We start from the raw sequence: 16508 nt of genomic DNA, 5'->3' as shown, positions 1-16508 counted from the left end.
TATGTATTTCTCCACCTGCCTGTGGTGCTCTCGCTCTCAGGAGTTGGTGTGAGGGGTGTGGGTCAGCTTCTGTTCTGAATCCATCTTGGGGGATGCTGCCCCAGATGTGTCTTCATGGCAGGTAGGTGTCTCAGCTGTGTTTTGAACAGTGAGGCACCATGTCGTTCAGTTGGTGGGGTTGGGGAATGAGCTGACTCAGTCCTCATTCAGCTCAGGGAGGGGGATTTCTATGGGAAATGGCATAGGTTTTTCCTCAGAGAAGTCCTTCCCAAGTCTTCAGTACCTTTTCCTCCTTGTACAGGTACCCATAGATAGACAAAGAAAATGTCCAACAGCAGCTCCGTCACCCAGTTCCTCCTCATGGCATTCACACATACGTGGGAGCTGCAGCTCTTGCACTTCTGCCTCTTCCTGGGCATCTACCTGGCTGCCCTCCTGGGAAATGGCCTCATCATCACTGCCATAGCCTGTGACCACCACCTCCACAGCCCCATGTACTTCTTCCTCCTCAACCTCTCCCTCCTCGACCTGGGCTCCATCTCCACCACTCTCCCCAAAGCCATGGCCAATTCCCTCTGGGACACCAGGGCCATTTCCTATGCAGGATGTGCTGCCCAAGTGTTTTTGTTTCTCTTCTTCATGTCAGCAGAGTTTTATCTTCTCACCATCATGGTGTATGACCGCTATGTTGCCATCTGCAAACCCCTGCACTACGGGTCCCTCCTGGGCAGCAGAGCTTGTGTCCACATGGCAGCAGCTGCCTGGGGCAGTGGGTTGCTCTACGCTGTGCTGCACACAGCCAATACATTTTCAATACCACTCTGCCAAGGCAATGCCTTGGACCAGTTCTTCTGTGAAATCCCACAGATCCTCAAGCTCTCCTGCTCAGACGCCTACCTCAGGGAAGTTGGGCTTCTTGTGGTTAGTGCTTGTTTTAGTTTTGGGTGTTTTGTTTTCATTGTGCTGTCCTATGTGCAGATCTTGAGGACCGTGCTGAGGATCCCCTCTGAGCAGGGACGGCACAAAGCCTTTTCCACGTGCCTCCCTCACGTGGCTGTGGTCTCCCTGTTCCTCAGCACCATCATGTTTTCCTACCTGAAGCCCCCCTCCATCTCCTCCCCATCCCTGGACCTGGTGGTGGCAGTTCTGTACTCAGTGGTGCCTCCAGCAGTGAACCCCCTCATCTACAGCATGAGGAACCAGGAGCTCAAGGATGCCATCAAGAAATGGTTTTCATGGACATTTTTCAACAGCTGAGACCTGCCGTCTCTCTTCACACATGATTCCCAGTGCATCCCGTAGCCTGTTAGAGCTTTGTTTATTCACTCTGTTGCTGTTTTTGGTTTTGTTATTTCTCCCTATCATTTTCCTGCATGACTGTTTGGATTTGTCCCCCTACACCTGAGGCAGGAACGTGCTCTCTCTCACCTGGACACCTTAGAAAAGTTTCTGTAACATTGTCTCATGACTGACTCTCTCATACTCTCTCTGTAATAAAATGGGATCTCCCCTGCACGCTGCCTGCACGGTTGGCTCTTCTTCCAAAGCTGGTGTTAAGAAGAACAAGAGCCCAAAAGGGCCCATTGATCCACGGATATCGGTGCAAAAACCTCCTTGTCACATCATGACCTCTTAGAGACCAACGGATGGATTTTGAACTGATCTCTGTGTGTGTCTAGTGACAGTGGGGATGGTGAGTGTCACTGAGGGACATACCCAGGGCAAAGCCATCAGGGTGAGCATCTCCTGCCTCGAGCAGGAGAGACGGACAAGACAATGGTCAAGTCTCTTCCAACCTGAGTTATTCTGTCATGCAGTGAGTCTTTCCTTTGGAGATAGAAAAGGCAGAGGAAGGAGAAAAGACAGAGAGGCAGAAGTAGAGAGATGAAATGTGCCAATATAAAGACAGTAGTTCTTCTGAGCAATGCTTCTCCAATTGAACAAAAGTAAGAGAATTTATTTTGCTGAGGGGCTGCATAAAACCACTCACAGAGAGCGAGGGAGTGTAATCAGCTTGCCAGTACCTGCCCTTGCTGCTGTTAATAAAAAACTATGGAAAAAATCAAGAAACTTCATGAAAAGCCAGCCATGCTGGAAAGGAAGATTTTTCCAGCTACTACATTGAGGTCTTTTCTGCAGAGATTTCCAGTTTTCTCCTAAAAATCTACATGCAGGGCTGGATTCAGTTACCCACACAGAGGTGGTCGCTGCCCTTTGGAGCTGAAGCACCCACGTGGGAAATGCGTCCCAGGACGTTTGGGAGCCCTTCTGGAGCCTGAGCTGGTAGGCAGGCAGGGTACCTCGGGGTGGTGGAAGACATCGCCTGCCTTCAGCGCTGCTGGGCAGAGCTGTGACGAGGCCTCTCCAGCACAGCAGCACATTGTGTCCCCTTGGGTGCTGGCTGTGAGGTCAGGTCTGAGCAGCCAGCAGTGGGGAGACAGATACTCTGAGGTCTCAAAAGCCATTGCAATGCTGCCCCCAACAAGATGACAGATTTGGGGAGGTCAGGGGGAGCTGGGACAAGATTTGGAGGAGGGCAGAGAGGTTTGGCCAACAAAGATGAAAGGTTTTGAAGATGAAAGATGTGTTTGGGTAATCCTGATGCCACCGTGATACTGACTGAGAAAACATTCACGTGAGGCCTTTACCCTCATTCTAAGCAGTAACCTGAAGCCCTAACCCTACCCCAAAATGGCACCCTTCACCCTGACAGGAACCCACTGCTCTAATCCCTAACCTCAAACCTTACCTCTAAACCAAAGCCCCAAACCAGAAACTCCTCCTCCTACCCTGTTTCTCACTCCAATTCCCAGCCTTTATCCCTGCCATTAAATGCTAGCCTTGACCCTCACCCTCCCCACAGCCCTACACAAACCCTAATCCACAAAGCGAGCCCCTCCCCTGGCACTAACTGGACACCCTCAGCAGAACACCAAACCCTCCCCAAAGCCCAACAGGGCCAAGGTCTTTGTCCTCTTGGCTATGGCAGGTGCCTCTGCTACCGACACCTACCAGGAGAAACCCAGAGGCTCTGGACTTTGGTTCTTCCTCGCCCCTTCTGGGGAGGCTGGGAAGTGTTGCGCTGTTTTTCTGCACTTGGCTTTGCTCATCCTCACATCCCCCTGTCCCCAGGAAGAGCCCTGAGCCACACCTGAGGGACCAGCTCTGCCTGCCCAGGGCCTGGGGCTCAGGGTTTGGCCTTTCTGCTTCATCTAACAATCCAAGGGCTTTCTCAGCATTACAGCCACCTGCACAGTGCCTTTGCCTCCCTGCAATCACAGCCTCCAGTTATCGGCTCTAACGAGTCCCTGGGGAGGCTCTGTCAGTAATGGCCCTCATTTTATATATATATATATATTAATGCTTCAAGGTACTTTAGCTTTTGCTTCTGCCTTTGACTTCTTGAGAGGTTTGATCCCTCTCATCATCAGAGTTTCATGGACTACAGGCCCAAATACACCGTGGGGCTCATTAAAGTACAGAAAGCCCTAACGAGCTCTTTCCCTGCGTGTCACTTTCTTCAAGTCTTCAAGACTTGTAGAGCTAATTGGAATCATTTCATAGTGCAGTTAAAGAGGAAGATTTCGAAGTGCCCTAATAAAAAATATATTTTTAAAAATGTTATATGTTATTCCTTTCATTTTAAAGAAGAGGTGACAGCAGCATTCTCCAGTTGATATTGACCCAGAGTGTCGGGGAGGAAAAGCAGTCCCTTGAGGCCTGACACTGCATGGACACCCTTGCTCCTCACCTCCCCAGCCCCACCATTTCTGTCCTTGGCCACCTGGGACTTGTCTCACTTTGCCTTCCATCAGACTTCTCGGGACTCTGGGAGCTGAATGTTACAGCGCCATTGCACCACCTCCCACCTGCTTTCCTTAGAGAACTGCCTGCACACCGGCACAGAGGGAATGTTCCTCTTTGCAAGCAAAGAGAAGGAAAGCAAGGAAAAGTTTCATAAACGTTAAAACGCACTCCTCAGCCACACGTAAAGTACAAGCTAGGTCTCATGAGGCTGACTTTCTACAAGGGGTAATCTCATGAGAAATGCTTTAGATAGGGAGATACAAAAAAGTAAATATCAACATAATTAAAGAGTTGGCTCTTAAAGAGAGACAATTAGACTACTGAAGGACAGGCCGGCTTTTAGTCCCTGAAGCTCAAAGCAGCAGCAGCGTAGGTGAGAGGTACCAGAACGAACAAAGAGAAAGGGAAGGAGAAAACTGGAGAATAATGGAAAGGGCCTTTGCCCAGGCAGTCTGCATCTGAAACGACGACTTTAGAAATGGTCTTTGTATCAGGGCAGGGGAATGTCTATGAAAGATCAGAGAAATGAAATACAGCGTAGGACAGGCAGAAGAGTGGTCCTGTTGTTACAGGGGAAGGTCAGCATTTCCTTGGAATATGCCTTTTGAAAGGTCATGGGATTGGTAGAGGTCTCTTGTGAGTGAGGACAAAGCAATGGTGCACCCCTCTTGGAAGGAGGCCAAAAGTGCAGCCCAGGGAACCCCAGGCTGTACAAGCTCACTTCACAGAATCACAGAATCACAGAATCACTAAGGTTGGAAAAGACCTGTAAGATCATCAAGTCCAACCATCAACCTACAAACACCACCATGCCCATTAAACCATGTCTCACAATGCCTCATCCACACGTTCCTTGAAAACCTCCAAGGATGGTGACTCCAGCACTTCCTTGGGCAGCTTATTCCATTGTCTTACCACTCTCTCAGTAAAGAAATTTTTTCTAATATCGAGTCTAAACCTCCCCTGGTGCAACTTGAGGCCATTTCCTCTTGTCCTGTCACTAGTCACTTGGGAGAAGAGGCCAACACCCACCTCTCTGAAACCCCCTTTCAGGTAATTGTAGAGAGCCATGAGGTCTCCCCGCAGCCTCCTCTTCTGCAGACTGAACAACCCCAGTTCCCTCAGCCGCTCCTCATAAGACTTATGCTCCAGACACCTCACGAGCTTTCTCGCCCTTCTCTGGACACACTCCAGCACCTCAATGTCCTTCTTGTATTGAGGGGCCCAAAACTGAACACAGTATTCAAGGTACGGCCTCACCAGCGCCGAGTACAGGTGTACTCCTTTGGTGAGGAGTGTGCCATCAGTTAGAGGCCCCTTGGGTGACATTTCTGGGACCTTGAAAGAGAAGAATTTGTCCAAAAGCAGTCAGCATGGACTCACCAAGGGTGAATCATGCCTCACCGACTTGATTGCCTTCATGATGAAGTAGCTGCATTTGTGCATGAGGGGAGAACAGTGGATGTTGTTTACCTCAGCTTAAGCAAGACTTGTGGCATAGTGTCCCTCAATATTCTTCTACCCAAGTTAGGTTCTTACAGTCTGGATGGGTTGACAAACAGATGGGTGAAACATCAGTTGGATGATCAGGCTGAGAGAGCAGTGGTGACGGGGTCGTACCCTACCTGGAGGCCACTGGGACATACTGGGGCATTGTGGGGCAGCACAGGGGACTCTGCTGAGACCTGGGCAGTTTAATACGTGTAGCTATGACTTGGAGGAGGCAACTCTCACCTTGTTTGTCGATGACCCTAAATTGGGAGGACCATTGCTGTGCCCTAGGGATGCCATAGAGGGGAAACTGGAGAGGTGGAAGGACCGTCCTGTCAGAACCTTCATGGCATAGAAGGCGGCCAGATGGCAGGTCCTGTGCCTGGGACAGACTAACGCCCTGCAGTGGTAGGGGCTGAGGACTGCCTGGCTGGGGATCAGCTCTGCGTAAAAGGCCCTGGTGGTGCTGGAGGACAGAAAGCAAATTAGAACATCTGTACACTACCATGTAAATTTCTGGGCCTCATGTGGGGCAGGGGAGGAGGGAGTGAGCGGCTGTGTGGCTGCTGGGCTATTGGCCAGAAATAACCCATTACAGCAAGGAACATGTTGATAGCCGGGAGCGAGTTCAGAGGAAGACCGCCAAGATGCTCAGGGGCTTGAGGACTTACATTGGAGGAGGAACTGAGGGACAAGTCCTTGTTCAGCCTGGAGAAGGGAAGGCCTCAGGAATATCAGCCTGCCAGTCACTGTGGGGATGTTTTCAGGGAGATGGAACCAGTCTTGTCACCATGACCTTTGGCAGGAGGATAATCAACAATAGTCAAGTGTTGAAATAAGGACTAGTCAGGCTGGAGATAAGGAAAAACATTTTCTCCATAAGGGCATCCAAGCATCAGAGCAGGTTTCCCAGAGACATTGTGCCATCTCTGTCCTTGGATGCTTTCAGCCTCCACTGGATAAAGCCTTAAGCAACGTGGTCTGACTCCATAGCTGCTTCTGCCATGAGAAGGAGGTCAGAGCAGAGACCCCCTGGAGTCCCATTCAGAAGAGTGGAAAACTAAATGATGCTGCAGTTCCTTCCCCTCTGGGTCTTTCCTTGATGAGAGTCAGGAAAATTTTCACTTCCCCATTACCACCATGGAAGTAAGTCAGATGTTAGTATGGTCAGAGCAGCTGGAGCTTGCTTGTCCGCTTCCAGGCAGTGTTGCTCAGATGCAGGGCTGCTTGACAGGTATCTCTCAAGCAGCCCTGATCATTCCCTTTGCTTCACCTTTCATTCCCCTTTCACTCTTTTCCCACCTCTCAAGCCCTACTCTTCAATCATCCTTATCCCCTCCCATGTAAAATCCAACTCCTTTTCACCGTTTCCCCACTGGCCCTGCCTTGGCTTCACTTTGGACCCTCCTTTGGTGGTTCTGAGATGGTTACCATAGTACTTTCTACCTTGGTTAGCAGCTCCATTACACTAGTAGTTTTCTTGTCATCTGTAGTGTTCTGATCTCGTTGGAGGCACCACGATTTGCCAATGCCTGTGAGTCCGTCACAAACCATTCAGCTCCTTTGAAAGCCCTGCTAATGCCTCGCTACCATCAAAGATGTTCCGGCCCCAAACTCGCTTACAGCCTCACTCCATATCCCAGCACTCAGCTGCGCATCCTCCTTCTTATGCTCTCTCACAACAACTTCAGCATGCCTCCTCGCCAATCCCCTCACCCGCTACTTCAGGTTCTCTTTCTTCCTCTAACACACTCACTGCTACGCACACCCCACTCTCCCTCTGCACTCCTAGGTACAAGCCCTTCCCTCTTTCCCTGCGATAATGGGACCTCATCCCAGGAGGCTCATCCATATTTCCTGAGGTGCATCCAAGTGTGGGGAGTGAAGGAGGGGAGGAGAGCAAGGTCAGCTCATGGGGCAGGACTGAGCACAGCCACCCCCATCAGCGGGCGTTCCCCATCTGCCTGGCTGAGGCATGGACACAAGATGGAAATGCCTGCAGTACCCAATTGTTACAGACCTGCAGGCAGAGGGCAACCATTGTGTTTGACCCTTTAAGCCTGACCATCAATCCCAGTTCCTTTCCATCTCTTTATCCATCCATCCATCCACATGTCCTGAATACAGTAATATAACACATTAAGTAAGTTTGCCGATGATACCGAAAGAGGATGAGGTCTGTACTCCATCAAGGGTAGAGACGCTTTACAGAGAGAACTGGATAGAGTAGAGAGCTGGGCAATTGCCAACCCTGGTTTTAGCTGCAAACTGGGGGAGGAAAGTCTGTGGAGCAGCCCCACGGAAAGAGATCTGGGAGTGTGGGTTCAGGGCACGTTGAATATGGCCGTGCCCTGGCAGCCAAAAGGGCTACACGTTTCCTGGGGTGCATCAAGCATAGAATAACTAGCTGGTCGAGGGAGGTGATGGTCCCAGTCTGCGCTGCACTGGTGCGGCCCCACCTCAGGTACTGTGTGCAGTTTTGTTCATGTGTGCAGTGGTTGATATTCAGAATGAGACTTATTGCTATAGAAATCCTGGTGCTGATACCAGTTTAACAACCAATTGTCTGACTGTGGAATCTGCCCAGACTCTTCAAACCTTTTCCCCTCTTAGCAGGATGGAGATGAATACCACCTGCACCCTCCTGCCCTTGACCATCGCACCCACAGCAGCGTAGTCATGCTTATCACTTTCCAGGTCTCCTGGGACAATATTAGCGGTGCTCGTGTGGAAGAGCAGCAGCAGTTAACATTCCCGGCGCCGGACAAGATTCAGCAGCCTCCCACCAATGCACCACTTGATCAAGGACCGCTGACAGAGCTCCTTAGAAGCTGCTAGAGCTTGCCAGCAGCTTGTCAGAAGTCTGGGTCTCCTTTGACTATCCTCACTTGGCAGCAAGAGGCACCCTGAACATCCTCAGAGGGCTCCATGGATCTTCAAGATCCAAGTTCACTAAGGTTCTCAAAAAAGTCCCCAGAAGACTCTGTTGGGCAAAGTCCTGAGGAACTGGGGTGATTCCAGTATTGATCCTGAAGTGAGCAGGAGGTTGGTCTAGAGATCTCCCAAGATGCTTTCCAACGTGAATGGTTTTGTGATTCTGTCATCTCTCATAATAGCTACTGCAATTCTTGCAGTCACCAATTCCTCCTCTGCATCTGGATTAGCACCAAGCATGGTAACCCTAGAGCCACACCCTCTCAGTGGTGTCAGGATGCCACTTATGACTGAAATATTTTCTGTTCAAAGTTTCATTGTGGATGACTCTTTGTTTTCAGACAGAACAGGCCCTTCTTACAGCCTGAAACACCTGTGCATTGAAACATGATGACAAATGAGAGTGATGCAATCAGAAAGTCATGACTCCAGGGTGGTAATGTTATAACATCTGAGAGGTCCATGGCAAAGCCAGTAAAAATTTGAAGAGCCCTAAAAATCTCAGACATGACTTTGTAAGGTTGGCTTTGCCACTATGGCAGTCTGAGGGAGTTGGGTTTGTTCAGTGAGGAGAAGAGAAGGCTTTGGGGACACCTGGGGACAGCCTTTCCACACCTACCAGGAGATCACCAGGAAGAGGCAGCCAGGCTCTCCTTCCCTGTTGTGAATGATGGGAGGGTGAGGGCCAATGGACTTCACTTGAAACACCTGAGGAAAAGCTCTTTACCCATGAAGAGGGTCAAGCCCTGGGGCAGGTTGCCCAGAGAGGTTGTGCTCTGTCAGTCCTTGGAGGATTTCAAGTCTCACACAAATAATACTCTGAGCCGCCTGGTGTGACTTGATAGCTGACCTTGCTGGGAGCAGCTGGTTGGCTCTTGTGCAGCATGAGGGACTGCACATTTCCTTCCACCACAGGGCTTCCCTGAACCATGCTAGGGAAAGCACTCAGCTTCCCCATGACCATGGAGGTGAGCAAACCTAAGTTTGGTCAGATCATCTTTCCTGTCTCGTGCAAGTCACCACTGCTTACCTGGAGAGCTACTTGGCAGGTACCTCCGAACAGCCTCGATCATGTCCTTTGCTTCATCTTCTCTTTTCTTTTCCCCTCTTTTCCCCCATCTGAGCTCTGCCCTTTGGTCATCCTTACCTCCTCGCATACAAACAGCCCACCTGTGTTTGCTCTTCCCACACTGGTCTTGCCTTTGCTTGCTCTGTAGCAAGCATTTCTGAGATGGGCAGCATGGAGAATTCTATATTGGAAAGCAATTCCATTAAACTAATACCTCAATTTAGCACTTTTAGTGCCCTGCAATGCATGCTGTTGTCTCTTGAGAGACACCACAATCAGGGTGAGCCATTTGCACAAACAGCTGACAAAACAGTGACTCAGTCCATGAGGACCTGGAGGATCTCTGGGATTCAGCCAACAGAAACCTCCTGAATTTACAAGGAGAAGCCACTAGTCCTGTATCGGAGGGGGAAGAATAACCCTGTACCTCAGGGCAGGCTGGTACCTGACTGGATGAGCAGGGACCCAAAGCAGAAGGGCCTGGGCCCAACAAGGGATGCCGTATGAGCCAGTAGCACGTGCTCACCAGAAGAAAGATCAGCTGCGTTAGGAATGATGTGGCCACCCAGACAGTGGGAGTTATCGTCCTCATCGAGTGAGCACCGTTGTGGCCACATTTGGAGTAGTGTGTCCCTCTGTGGGGTTTCCTCCTTTAGGCAATTCGGGAGGAACTGGAGAGTGCCCAGAAGAGCTCTGCAGAGATGGGGGTCGGGGTCTAGTGCCCTCCTTGGGGGTGCTGAGGCAGCTGGGTGTTCGCCTGGCGGGTTTAGACTGGACAGGAGAGAAAGAAATGCCACTCCAAGGGCAGTGCTGTGATACAAGAGGCTGCCCAGAGGGAGTCTGGGCCAGCCCAAGGCTTTGTGTTTCAAGGAACAGCCAGGGATGGCGGAGAGGAATCAGTAAAGGCAGTGAGATACTCAGGTGAGAACAAGAGGATGGAGTGTCCACAGCCTTCAAGGAAACAGGGCCAGGAGTACACACCATAGGACAGCCTTGGGTGGAGACGGTCGAGGGAGCTGGCAATGCCGAAAGCCCCCAACAGAGCTGATGTCCTCCTCCCCTTGGCTGTGGCTGTTGTCTGTGCCAGCCAGGGCCTTCCAGTAGGAACTTCATCATTACAGCACGAGGGCCTCATGGACTCCTCTTCCCTACCCAGGAGCCTGGCAGGTTTCAAATCGTGTTTTTGCACTTGCTCAGGGATCTTCCTGGGGCAGTGTGATGGAGGGATGTTCCTTGACCACACTGCCCCAGGAAAAGCCCCGAGCAACGTGTCAGGGAAAATCGCATTCTCTGGGAATGCGTTGTGTATGTGACACGTTGCCCCAGGCAATGTGTGAGGCACCAAATCGCATTCTCTGTGATGCCGACTGGGGTGTCTGTCACCCAACTACCCTGAATGGGAATTGCTTTCCTGGTGGTCCTGTGATTTTCTTGGCAGCCCTGGCATCTCATGTAGCTCTGTGGGCCTGGATTTGAACCTTACATTGAGCAGCTGCCTTGAATTCTGTACCACAATGTGGGGATGAACATGAGACAGCTGCCAATACAGTCAGTGAAGGTCTAGTGAATCCAACACCTGGAGGAGAGGAAGAAAGAGACGGAGCTCTCCCTGTGGCATACGACTCCATTCCATCCTATGAATATCGCTATAGGCTGAGCTGAACATAACGAGTAGGGACAGGTTCAGTTGCCCTTAATTTGGGCAGCAGCTGTCCTTTCAGTTGGCCAAAGGAAATTCCCAAGAGCCTCCAAGAAGATGCCCCAGATGTTGGCCTGTCTCTACATCAGCCTGCACATATCTTCAATCTGTCTCTATTACCGGCACATATCTTTGACCACCTCTGGCACCTCAGATGTCACCAGACAACTGCATCTGAACAGCTCACTCCTGGCCTCCAGCTCCATTAATTACCATGGGAGCTGAGAGCAGGAGCTCACATGCAGGTGCCTATTGTGTGTCCACCTGAAGGGGGGCAGGAGGAATCCCACCTGCTGTGGGTCTGTGGTGTGCATGGGAGGGAGCTGAGTGCCCTTCCAGCCCCAGCACTCCAAACCCAGGATGAGATGCCTTGTCGGGCTCAGCTGCATCCCTTCCCTCAGCAGGGGTAAAGGAGATCCCTGCCTGTCCCTGTCTGGCTGTCTTGTCTAAAGATGGGCCAAGAAAAGGTGATATTTAGGCGTGACTCTGTCTCTCAGCAGGGAAATGTCAGTGCTGGAAAGAAGTGTCTCTCCCCAGCTGCGGGAGGGAACCTCAGTGATTGCTCCAGCCTGTTTCACAGCAGGTTCCCCTGGAGCCCCAGGGACCCCTGGGGGGAGCCCCGAGGGGCAGAGAAAGTGCCGCCTTGGGCTGCTCCTCTGCTGCTGAGCTGGGCCGGGCTCCTGGGATGGAGGGAGCTCATGGCAAGCGGGCAGCGCTGAGGAGAGACAGCTCTGCCCAGGAGCAGCTCCTCTGCAGAGCGCAGCAGGGCTGAGGGCACTGCCTGCAGGCACCAAGGGGAGAGGATCAAGGCAGAGAGAGGTTAAAGGCAGTCTGGGGTGGGCGGACAGAGGCGAGCTCACTGGAGGAGAAATCTTCACAGCCCTTGACACGGTAAGTCTCTGGGTGTGGGGCAATTTAGGTACAGTTCACGGACAGATCTCCTAATGTTGGCACATCCCACAAACTCTGAGAGCTTTCAGGGAGAACTGCCACAGGTGCTCCAGTGTAGAGGAGGAGGAGGTGCCCCAGAGCAGGGCTTCCCTGCTGCAGCATCAGAGGGACAGGGCATGAGGGCTGCCTTCTGCCAGGGACGGCTGCCGGGTGTGAAGGTGGGTGTGCAACCAGGGGTGCCCAGGGCTGTCCTTCCAAGCAGGGTCCCTGCACCCCCGGGGCTGGGTGCTGGGGCAGGGACTCTGCCGCCTGCCAGGGTCAGCACTCAGCCTGCCCGGGGAGCTCCCCACGGCGCTGTGGGGAGAAGCTGGGGGTGGAAGGAGAGACCAGTGCAATGGCAGGGTGCTTCTGCTGTTGAGAGGGTGCTGTGTGGGTCAGGGATGCTCAGAGCTCCACATCACTGCAGGATCTTCCCAGGGACTTTTCAGGAAGCACAGCAAGGCAGGGGCTGCCTGAAAGGGAAGGATCCTGGTCTTTCACTCTTCTCCTCTGGGTTGTCTGGGTGGGCAATGGCACATAGAAATTAATCTCTCATTTCCAGAGGAGGCACTGAAATTCCAAGTCTGTTCCTCTTAGAGGTGAATAAAGCGGGGAGTATTGGAAATCACCATGCCGTGGTCACAGACAGCATCAGTGTCACTTTTCCAGCCTCGCCAGGGCTGGTCTGATGTTCCCCTCAGAGCCTGCACACCCAGAGATGCCCCTGGGCAGTGTCCTGCTGCAGGGAGGGCTCTGCAGGGCAGAGCTGAGCAGGCAGCGGGTGGGATGGGCTCTGTGAGCACTGCCAGGGAGGAGACACAGGGGACAGAGAACCAGCTCCTGGCAGGGACAGCTGCAGGCAGCAGAGACAGGGACGGGGTTGGGAGGACACTGCAAACAAGCACAGGGGGAGGGTGCGCTCAGGCAGCTCTCTTTCTGTGTTTCCCTGCAGATGTCTGCTGGGCACTGTCTGCGGGGCAATGAGCTGGCTCTCTCTGTAGAACCTCCCATCGGAGGGACCCCCGAGTCTCTGCTTTGCCTGTCCTGCAGGGCTTGCAAGCTGCCCCCCAGAAAGGCGCAGCTCTGCTGTGGGATCCTCGGGAGTGCGGAGCCTTTCCTTGGGGGTCGGCACTCTCCTCGCAGAGTCAGTTGCTTCTCTCTGGGAGGGGTTGTGTCCTGCCCTCTCCATCACACCTCCACCTCTGGGCTGGGCTGGAGAAGAGTTTGCCGAGCTGTCCTTTGAAACAGGACTCCTCTGGTCTCATCAGAGTCCAGGTTTATTGTTTTTTTTAAAAGAGTAATTTGTGTGTGAAGTCGTCTTCAAGGCGGCAAAATGAAAACACAGGGCAGATGGGAAAAGGACTGATGTACACTGCAGCCCTGTGAAAAAACACAGACAAAGTTATAAGAAAGTCATGCTGAGCCTCTCTTTCACAGCCCACATTCTTCCATGTCATGAGTGCAGATATTGAACTTTTCCATGAAAGATGGATTACATCTGACATGCCCTGTGAACATCAGAGATGTCACAAGTCAGGTCCCATGTACCCACTGCAGCAGAGCAAAGCTGACTCCTCAGCAGCAGAAGGGCAGAGCTCCTGCTCCTCACAGCACACTCAGCCAGCACAAACTAGAGAATGGAAATGTATTCCAACTGCGTGGGGTTGCGATGAAAAATGGAGTGGGTTTTCTCAGAGAAATCTGTCCTAATTTTTCCTGTTTTTTCCTTTTTTGGACAGAGCCCCCAGACCAAGAGACAGAAAATGTCCAACAGCAGCTCCATCACCCAGTTCCTCCTCCTGGCATTCGCAGACACGCGGGAGCTGCAGCTCTTGCACTTCTTCCTCTTCCTGGGCATCTACCTGGCTGCCCTCCTGGGAAATGGCCTCATCATCACCGCCATAGCCTGCGACCACCACCTCCACAGCCCCATGTACTTCTTCCTCCTCAACCTCTCCCTCCTCGACCTGGGCTCCATCTCCACCACTCTCCCCAAAGCCATGGCCAATTCCCTCTGGGACACCAGGGCCATCTCCTACTCAGGATGTGCTGCCCAGGTCTTTCTGTTTACCTTCTTGCTTGGAACAGAATGTGCCATTCTCACTGTCATGGCCTATGACCGCTACATTGCCATCTGCAAACCCCTGCACTACGGGTCCCTCCTGGGCAGCAGAGCTTGTGTCCACATGGCAGCAGCTGCCTGGGGCAGTGGGTTGCTCAATGCTGTGCTGCACACAGCCAATACATTTTCACTACCACTCTGCAAAGGCAATGTCTTTGACCAGTTCTTCTGTGAAGTTCCCCAGATCCTCAAGTGCTCCTGCTCACATTCCTACCTCAGGGAACTCGGGCTTCTCATGGTTAGTGTCATTTTTGCTTTTGGCTGCTTTGTTTTCATTGTGCTGTCCTATGTGCAGATCTTGAGGGCTGTGCCGCGGATTCCCTCTGAGCAGGGACCACACAAAGCCTTTTCCACGTGCCTCCCTCACCTGGCCGTGGTCTCCCTGTATATCAGCACTGGCATATTTGCTTACCTGAAGCCACTCTCCATCTCCTCCCCATTCCTAGATCTGGTGGTGGCAGTGCTCTACTCGGTCGTGCCTCCAGTAGTCAACCCCCTTATCTATAGCATGAGGAACAAGGAAATCAAGGAGGCCCTGTGGAAAGTATTTGAATATGATCTACTTCAGATTAATAAGGTGCCCATTATCCCACTTGAGCTCCCACTGTACCTCAGGGAAAACCAGGACTAACTTTTCCTCATATGTGTCTTTATTTTTCTGTTGTGGTTTTTTTCTTTTTTTTATTATTTCTGGTTTTGCTTTATTCATGTGATAATATTATTCTTGGCCTCCTACCTGTTTTTTTCTTGACCCAAAGACCTCATGTAGATATGGATCCAGGCTCTCTCTTTAGATAAACTCAATAAAGAAACCAGCAAAAACTGTCTCAGCTGCCATCTCTTCACATCTCCTCTGGAGCTGGGGAGCAGCCCCAGCATGCTGGAGGGGTTCAGGAGGCAAATGCCCAGCTGTCCCATGGACGAGCATCCCCGGTTGCCCTTGGGGCTGCCCCTCGCTGCCTCGGTGGGCAATCCCTCTGCTGCCTGCAAGTCGGGGCTGTTGCTTCCCTGGAGCCATGACCAAGGACAGCAGCAGGACATGGCCTTTTCCGTGCTGGTCTCTCCTCACTGTCCTGCTGTGCCCTTGCATTTGTGTTACCCTTAAGGTCTCGGGTAACTTGTGACAGTCCTGTTGTCTCTACAGTGGCATTCCTGTGTCTGCAGGCAGGAGCAGGCAAGTGAACCACTGTATCAGAGCTGGCCTCCATGCAAGTACCCCCATGACAAAGGGGCTCTTCAGGGCAGGGCCAGAAGGCTGGATGCTTCTTCCAAAGCTGTAATACACTGCAGGAGCTGCTCCCTCAGAAGGACTTTTCCTCTCCTGGGGTTCTTGGTGGATTCAGGGGGACAAGCTCAGAGTCCCAGGGTGATGTGTTAGGGACCAAGGGCTGTAGGAAGAGTTCCCTTCCTGGTTGCACGTGTCCACTCAGACAGCAACTGGTCTTTGACTTATCTGCCTGTTGCTGTCCCACCTGCAGTGGGGCTGGTGGCAGATGCCATCCTGGAGAGGAATGGGGAGCTGCCAGGAGAAGTCAGGGGATCTCCAGGGACAGTGTGTGAGTCTGACTTGGCAGTGAGTGGCATCTCATAAAATGAGTGACAATCTAAGGTGGAATCTCCAAGAGGAAAAGGTGAACCCAAGGAGCCCAAGGGCTACCGAGGACCATGCAATGCCAGGAGAGGCTTAGAGGAGCCAGAAGGCAAAGGGACATAAGACTGGGGAGTGGTTCAGGACACCCTCTTGGGAAACCCACGGTCTGGATCTAGTGCAGCCCTCCCTTGCCTTTTGTGCCATTGGAGACACCCCATGGTCCTGCCCGCCCTGTCCTTGGCTATTGAGCAAGGGAGCACTTCTGTGCCTGCAGGGAGGAACCACTGAGAAAGAGAAACCTCATTCTGTGGGTACCAGGTCAGGGCAGCTGCTCAGTTGCTGGGCCAGGACTCTTCTTCTGGCCTGGGAAGAAGGGCTGGAACTGAGGGGGTACAGCCAGTCTGTGGGGGACACCTCCTGGAGCTGAGACCAGGGCTCCTATAGTTCCACTGACCTCCATTTCCTCCTTCCATGGTGAGCCTCCAGCCCTGGGGCTAACGGGGAGGCTGAGACCCCTCTCTGCCCCCCAGGAGCTGCTGTGCCCGTCAGAGCTGCTGGGGCAGTGGGGAGAGCTCCCAGAGCTCTGCAGCAGCCTGCAATGGGCACTGGCGTGGGGCCAGCCCAGACTGGGCTGCTCTGCTGGGCTGGGGAGATGGGAATAGCTGGGGAGGAGCTGGGCTGGGCTGGAAAGTGCCCGTGAGAGGACACCACCAATGTTAGATGAGCTGTGTGACCATGCAGGGTGAGGACATGCTCCAATGGGTGTGTGGTGCAGAGCCAGAGCTCATGGGAGGGAGCCAAGACATGCAGGAGCAGGAGGCAGAAGGCCGGTCTGTGCCCTTGGTGGCCTGGACAGAGCAAGAAG

At 52.5% G+C, this 16508-nt stretch overlaps 2 protein-coding genes across 2 annotated transcripts; both read left to right on the top strand.

Annotated features, from left to right (window-relative positions):
* Positions 1-324: 324 nt before the first annotated feature.
* Positions 325-1221, top strand: LOC132321505 (olfactory receptor 14C36-like; the record flags this gene model as incomplete). Its single annotated transcript, XM_059834999.1, has 1 exon — positions 325-1221. A coding segment is annotated over exon 1 (897 nt), but the record flags the coding sequence as incomplete, so codon positions are not given.
* Positions 1222-13705: 12484 nt separating this feature from the next.
* On the top strand, positions 13706-14089 carry LOC132321523 (olfactory receptor 14I1-like; the record flags this gene model as incomplete). Its single annotated transcript, XM_059835020.1, has 1 exon — positions 13706-14089. A coding segment is annotated over one exon (384 nt), but the record flags the coding sequence as incomplete, so codon positions are not given.
* Between the last annotated feature and the right edge of the window lie 2419 nt (positions 14090-16508).

The sequence above is a fragment of the Gavia stellata genome, unplaced genomic scaffold (assembly GCF_030936135.1).
Source record: "Gavia stellata isolate bGavSte3 unplaced genomic scaffold, bGavSte3.hap2 HAP2_SCAFFOLD_42, whole genome shotgun sequence".
Taxonomy (NCBI): Eukaryota; Metazoa; Chordata; class Aves; order Gaviiformes; family Gaviidae; genus Gavia; species Gavia stellata.
Note: the sequence above shows the minus strand (reverse complement) of the source record. Positions and strands in the feature narration are given on the sequence as shown.